Raw genomic sequence first — 8915 nt, 5'->3', positions numbered from 1 at the left:
CTATCACACTGTCTCTAAAGCATTTAGTTCACTATCACACTGTCTCTAAAGCATTTAGTTCACTATCACACTGTCTCTAAAGCATTTAGTTCACTATCACACTATCTCTAAAGCATTTAGTTCACTATCACACTATCTCTAAAGCATTTAGTTCACTATCACACTATCTCTAAAGCTTTCAGCTCACTATCACACTATCTCTAAAGCCTTCAGCTCACTATCACACTGTCTCTAAAGCATTTAGTTCACTATCATACTATCTCTAAAGCATTTAGTTCACTATCACACTATCTCTAAAGCTTTCAGCTGACTGTCACACTGTCTCTAAAGCATTTAGTTCACTATCACACTGTCTCTAAAGCATTTAGTTCACTATCACACTGTCTCTAAAGCATTTAGTTCACTATCACACTGTCTCTAAAGCCTTCAGCTCACTATCACACTGTCTCTAAAGCCTTCAGCTCACTATCACACTGTCTCTAAAGCATTTAGTTCACTATCATACTATCTCTAAAGCATTTAGTTCACTATCACACTGTCTCTAAAGCATTTAGTTCACTATCACACTATCTCTAAAGCTTTCAGCTCACTATCACACTATCTCTAAAGCATTTAGTTCACTATCACACTATCTCTAAAGCTTTCAGCTCACTATCACACTATCTCTAAAGCATTTAGTTCACTATCACACTATCTCTAAAGCATTCAGTTCACTATCACACTATCTCTAAAGCTTTCAGCTCACTATCACACTATCTCTAAAGCTTTGAGGAAACACAGTAGAAAACAGGTGAGTTGTTGTTTACTCAATAGAAGGAAACACCTTAAATGATGTCATTATCTTGAGAAAACATTTTTTAAAGCTTATTGATCGTTCTTGACTTGTTGATTGATCTGTGTGTCGGGATATTTCATCTAAAGGTGAGTACATTGTTGGCACATTACATCTGACTTGCTGATGATTCAAGTGATGAGGTCCAGTCTGGACTGGGTGTTTATGTAGCGGTTGGACTCCTGCTGAGGAGCTCGATGCATCACTGCTGTTAAATATTTCTTGTGTTTAAGTGAACATATTCACAACAGAACATTGATGATGAGAGATAAACGAGTTTATGTCAGAGCTGCGCTTCATTATTTCTGACAGACAAACATTCATACAGCTTCACAGGTAGAAGGTTCGCGTTGCCCTCTTATTGTGAAAGAGTCTGATCGTCCGTATGTTTAATAACAACTGAACTTTATTTATTGATTGAGCTCAGCGTGTTTCACAAAACAGGGAAAAGAACATTCGTCTGAGAGCGAGTATGTAACAGATAAAAAGTGACAGTGATGTTCTGGTGTCTCAGGTCCTCCTGATATTAAAGGTCGGGCGTCCATCTTTAAAGTTCACCTGCGTCCTCTGAAGCTGGAGGTCGACTTGGACAATGAAGCTCTGGCCAGGAAGATGGCCGCCCTCACACCTGGGTTCTCAGGTAAACTCGCTGTTGGATTTCTCTCCATGAAACAGCTGTAACCTCGCTGTAACTTCACGCTTTGGGTTTCTTCTCTCTGTTTTCTGTCAGGCGCAGACATCGCTAACGTCTGTAACGAGGCGGCTCTGATCGCCGCTCGCCACCTTTCAGACGCCATCAGCCAGAAACACTTTGAACAGGCCATAGAGAGAGTCATCGGAGGTGAGGGCTCACATCTCTGACATCATGTCCGCTGAAATCGGACTCTGCTTCTGGTACCGCGGTTCTAAGCAGCCTGTGTGAAAGTAACGTCTGCGATGTCCGACGTGTTGCGTTCCAGACTGAGTTGGAATCTGAACTCTTCCTGTTTGTGTTTGAGGTCTGGAGAAGAAGACTCAGGTCCTGCAGCCGGAGGAGAAGAAGACGGTGGCGTATCACGAGGCGGGGCACGCCATCGCTGGATGGTTCTTGGAGCACGCCGACCCGCTGATAAAGGTCACACTTACTAATGATTAACTACGTGTGGTCCAGCTCTGTCTGTTGGCTATGGACTCAGCTCTGACTCAACAAGACCAAAAAGATGCATTTCAACCAGCCTGTGGAGCATGCATGGTGAAATGCATCTTGGGAGTCGTAGTTGACTCCTCCCCAGGGCTTCCGGCTCGTCATCAGTGTCGGTGAAGGAGCTGTCGTCATGTTTGTTCTGCGCCTTGTCTGAAGTCCCGTTTGAGAGGACGATTGTTGGGAGCTCAAAGATATCCCATCATGCCATGTGCAGTCAGCTGTCACAGAGCATGTTGTTGTTGTTACCTGTGCAGGTGTCCATCATCCCCAGAGGGAAGGGTCTGGGTTACGCTCAGTACCTGCCCAAAGAGCAGTACCTGTACACCAAGGAGCAGCTGCTGGACCGCATGTGTATGACGCTGGGAGGGCGAGTCTCCGAGGAGATCTTCTTCGGACGAATTACCACCGGAGCTCAGGACGACCTCCGAAAGGTCACCCAGAGCGCCTACGCACAGGTCAGAGGTCACACAGGGGTCAGAGGTTCGAGTCTAATTATACTTGTGCGTTGGTGTCTGTGTCCTGATATAATATTACCTACTGCAGCTTTAATATAATATGAGCATATTATTTTACAGTAGTAAGAACGTCTCATCAGCGTGGGTTTGATCCTGCCGCTCTGCCGCTCTCCTCCATTCATACACAGATGTTTACTGACATGCAGCCAAAAAACACTAAACTGAACTAAAGTGGGTTTATTTGCCGAACACTCATGTGAAGATGACTCTCATACAAATGTGACGTTTCTGAGCAGCCAAACGTCTTCTGAAAGTAAGAGTACCTGACGAGGGTGGAACCAGTGTTGGACACAGCGTCGCTACAAGCAGCGCCGTCACTAGTTTAACTACATTTCTCAGTAGCTTGGTGGCAGCGTCGCCATTTTCCGAATCAAATAGCTTTTCAGTAACGAAGCTCTTTCATTGATCGAGTAGCGCCGTAGCTTCAACACATGCTACATTTCCCCAGGCATTTCTGAAGGATCAGTAAGTTACGCCGCCGACACACACGGACCTGGATGTGCAGCCCGCAGAAGCGCTTCTTTGTGACGGTGACATCACGTACCGATCCTTGGGCTGATGTCTGCGGCTTTGCTGCAGGGAATAAAGACACGTATGAGTTCACTTTCTATTGTGATGGTTATTGTAACAGCTCTTGTGAGAATGATCAGGGTCCAGCCCGGACAGCTCGTCCTCTAGTGAGGAGCAAACTTTGATAGATAGATATATATATTATTTCTCCCGAGGGAAATTCAAGTATCCAGCAGCATACGAAACATACATACATTAAACCTATATTAAAATAGAATTAAAATTAAGACAACTTATAACACAGTAAAACAGTGCAAAAACAGTAAACAGTGCAAAATGGAGTGCAGATGGAGGCTAGCGGCACATTGAGTGTCAATGAACATTAACACACGTGAAAATCAAAACGCTAAAATTATTATGTTCATGAAGTCACCTGTCTGTTATTAAGAAAAACACAACTGTGGATATGTACTGTAGGTAAGTTATGATCTTTTATCTAATTTTTATACTTATTTTATTCATGTCATCAGTATTTAATGATTAATTAGGCTGTAATCAAAACTCATGTTAGGTCTAATTTTCGGGACAAACCGGACAGGGGTCGGGACAACTGCTCGCAATTCGGGACTGTCCCGGATTATTCGGGACGTCTGGTCACCCTAGTTGTTTAGGTTGCAATGTTTTCAGAGCACAAATTCACATATAAACAATAAAAATATATATAATTAATTAATAATGTGATAATTAAGTTACTTTATACAAACAACAATGGTTCTCCGTTTGTTGCATGAGGAAATACATTTAGCTGCAATGATATGACAGGAAGTAGGAGAGTTTCTGTGTGTCTGATGTAGCTCTCTGCACACACACACTGTTTAGGTTTTTAGTCTTTCTTCTGTTGCTACTGTGGAATGAAGCAAGTTCAATATAAACTAGGCCTTTACTGTGTGTGTGTGTGTGTGTCTGTGTGTGTATATATGACCCAACTATAGAATATAAACAAATTAAAAGTAGCTTAGATGTAACTAAGCTACTGTAGCTTAGCTTGCTACATTTCACGGGGGGGTAGCCTCTGTGTAGTGAAGCTTCATTTAATGGAGAGTAGCTGGTAGCTTAGCTCACTACATTTTCCAAGTAGCTCGCCCAACACTGGCGGTAACACCTGTGGCCTGTAAACAAAGAGAAGGTTCCGGATGTTCTGCCTGCAGCAACCTACTGTTTTTAAATAGAAATGAACCAAAGCTGCTGCCTGGAGTGAAGGAAATGTATTTAAGCACTGATGGATGATCCGCAGGAACAGAAAGAACATCGAACTCCACTGTGTTCCTGCTGGTTCCCATCTGACCTTCTTGTTTCTGTGTTCTGCTGCAGATCGTTCAGTTCGGGATGAATGAGAAGGTGGGTCAGGTGTCCTTCGACCTCCCACGGCAGGGTGAGATGGTTCTGGAGAAACCCTACAGCGAAGCTACGGCTCGTCTCATCGACTCTGAGGTTCGAAACCTCATCGGCGAGGCGTACCAGAGAACCCACGAACTGCTGAGCAGCAAGAAGGCCGAGGTGGAGAAGGTACCGATGATCTATAGCCGTCTGTTCTTGATCACCATCAAGAACCTCTGAGGGTTCTTAACCTGTTCTATGTTCTAGACCTCGCAGATGGAGACGAGGTGGCTCTGAGAGATAGAACAGGTTCTAAGTGACATGGAGGTTTAGAACACCTGAAAACTGGGTTCTAGTTCACGAAGCACCCCCATGCTTAAAGAATGTTCTCCAATTGGTGTTCTTCAATCTACTTCTATAACAACAAATTTTTTAGAACTAGAACCAGCTCTGACATTGAGTCCTTGAACATTTCTGTGCCAATAACTCCACAAGTGTTCCAATGTAGATTTTACTTAAACAACGCTTTGAGCTCTCTAACTTTTCTGTGCTACGCTACGAATCTTTCAGACCTGAAAGAACATTTTAGAGCTTATGGCCAAAAGCCTTGTAGAGTTAGTTACAGTTCTAGAATTTAATTCAGAGCCGGTTCTAGTTTAGGAGCAAAGCATTTGCTGTTATTAACAGATTGTAGTTGAAGAACATTATAGACGTGTCTTTGCTGTGAATGTAGATATAGAACCCTGTTCCAGCACAGGGTTCTAGGTCACTCACAGAATACACATGCATTTCTAGAATGTTCTACGTCTGGTGCTCTACAAACTTCCTCTGCTAAACTTTTCTGCATCACCTAGAAGCAGTCTTGTTTTTAGAACTGTCATTGTGTTCTATTTTGTGCTGAGAACTAAAACCTTCTAGCCTCAGAACCCTGCTCAGACCTAGAACGCTGGTTAAATTGTTCTCCAACTGGTGTTCTACAATCTACTTCAATAACAATTCATTTTTCCTACTAAACCAGAACCGGCTCTGACCCCTACAACCTCGTCTTTTAAGTTCTTGAATATTTTTTTAGATGAGAAGCCTTTTCATAATAAGTTCTAAAACTTTCACGTAGAACCCTGTTCCAAAGCAGCCAAGCCATCCACATGTTTCTAGAGTGTTCTCCTTGTGATGTTCTACAATGTTCCATTACAACAAATCTTATGTTCATAAATTAGAACCAGCTCTGATATATAGAACCCTGTCCTTCAAGGTCTTTCACAGCACACCAACACTCCAGAGTCAAGACCTTGTTCTCTGTGTCCTGCAGGTGGCGCTGCGGCTGCTGGAGAAGGAGGTTCTGGATAAGAGCGACATGGTGGAACTGCTGGGAAAACGCCCGTTTGCAGAGAAGGCGACGTACGAGGAGTTTGTCGAGGGAACTGGAGGCATGGATGAGGACACAACGCTGCCAGAGGGTCTGAAGGACTGGAACCAGGAGAGGAAGGACAAGGAGGAGAGCCCGGATGAGCAGGTGGCCCGCCAGATCTCAGGCGGAATGCCCTTCTAGAACCTTGTGATGGACGGCTGAACACCCAAATACTGACCCATCAATTTCACGTGTCATAAATATCGAAATTCTGCAATCCTAATCACTCACGAGGTCGAGAACCTTCTCACTGACTTCCAGAGTAAACATCAAGAGCTCTGCACTTGCTCCTAGAACCTTTTATCTGCACTTAACACCAAATCTTCACCCAGTAAAGTTCTTAAACATTCTGTTGGATGTCTGGGTTCTACCACTGTCCTAAACCCCGCCAAGCTCTCCCACATCTTCGAGGTCTGAAACCCTCTATGAGACTCTAGAACCTTTTCTCTGGAGTCCTGTACTCACCAAACCTTCTCCTCATAGTTCTGCAACTTTTACTTAAGGTCTGACCTTGTGGAACCATCTCATTTAGATGGAGGGAACTTCATACAGAACAGATTGTTCTAGAGTTGTGAAGGAAGTACCCTCCTATGTGTGGAGGTTGAGAGCACTCACTCTAGTATGGGGTTCTAGAACACAACATACATGTACTTCTAAGCTGTTCTTCATGAGGAAGGACTCAGCTTATGCTACATTAAATCTCCAGACTGGAGAATCACCGCTGCATCCAGAACTAATTCACCAAGTTCCAAAACATTTCAGCGCTGAGAACTCTGTATAGAACTTCAACAACAGCTCTAGAACCACAGCTTTCTCAGAAAATATAACTAGTCTTGGCTAATATTAGTTTTTCTCTACAAAAAAATTGTTCTCTGCATAGAAACCTTAACAACGGTTCTAGAACTGGTGTCTTTGTTGTTTGTGCTGTTCTGGGGTTCCCTACCTTGAGGTCTAAAATGTGAAGTTCTAAACCTTTGCTCCAAAGTGTTCCCTACAATCGACAAATATTTTCATCACAAACTAGAACCAGTTCTGACTTAAAGAACCTGGCACTGAATTCTGGAACATTTCTCTCTAAAGAACTGATGTCTGCAGAGAACTCGAGAGCCATTCTCTGCTCTAGAAAACTTGCTCCACTGCAGGGTTCTGACACCATCTACCTGCTTTAGAACCTGTAGAACCTTCCAGCTGACTTCTAAAAGAAAATGTTTTCCTGGTAACTGCATAGAACTCAACCAACCATTCTAGAAGTGTTCTCTATGTTGGGATCGGATTACCAAAGCAGGGTTCTAGGTCATTCACATCAGACACTTCTAGAAAGTTCTTTACCTGTTGTTCTACAATCAACATCTGTTACAGTAAATCTTTTCATCAAAAAGCAGAACCAGTTCTGACTTAAAGAATCCTAGTTAATTGAATGTCCTCTACAAAGGAAATGTCCTATGCATAGAACCATAGAACTGTTCTCTGCTCTAGAAGCCTTACTCTGTTGCAGTGTTCTAAAGCAAACATACTTGCAAAACCTTTACTTCAAGCCCGACCTGTAGAATCGTTTGAGCCTTTCTGTATCCGTAGAACTCCTGTTTGAGGTTCTATCTTCGGACTCAGCAGCCGCTGGTTCCTCGCTTCCCGCCGAACTGTGTTCTTCGGTTCCAGCAGATGATGGACAGAACGGTACTGGAGCAGTTCTTACAGTTGATCCTTCAGTAGAACAAAGAGAATCAGCAACTCTGACTCGCATCAAAGGAGTTCTGCTGCAGTGAAAGAATAAAACGTAGTCTGCATTTTAATCACGTATTTATCGACCGTTATTGATCCAGAAAATATTGATGTTTTGTTTCATCATGAAATGAATGTTCTGGAAGATCTGGAAGACTTGTGGTTCTATCAGAGATCTTCATCATCTTCATGGTAACCGTGCTTAAAGCTAACAGTAACACAGAGCTGCTGGAGAGCAACGCTAATATCAAAGCTAATGTTAGCACGTGGAGGATTAAAGCAGAACTTCTCAGAGAGCTGTTGAGAGCCACAGTCTGTGCTGATCGGCTGTTCATCAGCTGTTCGTCGGGTGTTGCCGGCGTGCTGTGTGACGTGTGCAGCTCGTGCTAACATGCAGCAGTCTGCTGTAGACGTGTAATATGATGTGTAATAATGTGTAAATGTGTTTCATGATTCAGATGTTTTAATAAAGTCAGAAGACACAATAAAAAAAATGAGTAAGCTGTCAATCATTAAAAGCTTAAAGGATGTTTTTCCTCAATGAAAGCTTTACCTGTTCCACCTGTGCTGACACACATTAGTTAGGAGAACACCTGTTCTCTGCACGATCCATAACATTTACTGACGCGAATCTGCACAAAACAAACTGAAAGACAAAGAGTGGGAACATAAAACCAATAGAACATATTCCTACATGAATATACCTGTTTCTTAGTGCAGCATTAACGCACGCTACGCCTCCATGTTTGTAGTTCTTCTGTAAATCTAAGCAGTTCAAGTCCAGTGAAAAACCTTCAGTGGCACCAAAGTTAAAAACGTTTACGTCACCAAAACAGACATTTTCAGATCTAAAATTAACAAATGAGTTTTGTTCATTATTTCATAACAACTTCAAGTTGTTCTGCAGCAGTGGAAGGAAATGAAACCCATTTCTACAGTAACCCCTTGGAACAGCCTGTTAATCCGCCCTCAGAAGCTTCAGCTGTTTTACATGTATTAGATTAATGTTAGTGAAGGCAGACAGAGCAGCTGCTCATCACTTCATCCTACTGTGAAATACTGAACAAAACGCCTTCAATTATTTGTTAATTTTAGATCTGAAAATGTTTGTTTTGGTGATGTAAACGTAGTTTTTAACTTTGGCAGTTTGCTGCTGACTGTGGTTCCATTCAAGGTTTTTCACCGGACTAGAAACAGTTATTTCAGTGAATACTAATTCATTCATTCCAATTTCATATGGACTAGTTGAATTTTTTATTTCACGTATTTATTTGTCAGTTCATTATTTATTGTTATTAACAGAAACATGATGGAAACATTTTGATAAAGACTGAAAGCTCCTCACGCGTCTTTTATTTTGAAGCCCCCCTC

At 42.5% G+C, this 8915-nt stretch overlaps 1 protein-coding gene across 2 annotated transcripts in view; it reads left to right on the top strand.

The window, feature by feature from the left end:
- Positions 1–8038, top strand: part of afg3l2 (AFG3-like AAA ATPase 2) — a 17886-nt gene extending 9848 nt beyond the window's left edge. For both annotated transcript variants that reach the window (XM_046051185.1, XM_046051184.1), the window contains exons 12-17: positions 1347–1472; positions 1563–1673; positions 1831–1946; positions 2270–2470; positions 4412–4606; positions 5727–8038. In XM_046051185.1, the coding sequence (XP_045907141.1) occupies positions 1347–1472; positions 1563–1673; positions 1831–1946; positions 2270–2470; positions 4412–4606; positions 5727–5966 (989 nt within the window). In that variant the 3' untranslated portion in view covers positions 5967–8038. The remainder of the gene's footprint in view (positions 1–1346; positions 1473–1562; positions 1674–1830; positions 1947–2269; positions 2471–4411; positions 4607–5726) is intronic.
- Positions 8039–8915: the final 877 nt, after the last annotated feature.

This window comes from Micropterus dolomieu, linkage group LG06 (genome assembly GCF_021292245.1).
Source record: "Micropterus dolomieu isolate WLL.071019.BEF.003 ecotype Adirondacks linkage group LG06, ASM2129224v1, whole genome shotgun sequence".
Lineage (NCBI taxonomy): Eukaryota > Metazoa > Chordata > Actinopteri > Centrarchiformes > Centrarchidae > Micropterus > Micropterus dolomieu.
Note: the sequence above shows the minus strand (reverse complement) of the source record. Positions and strands in the feature narration are given on the sequence as shown.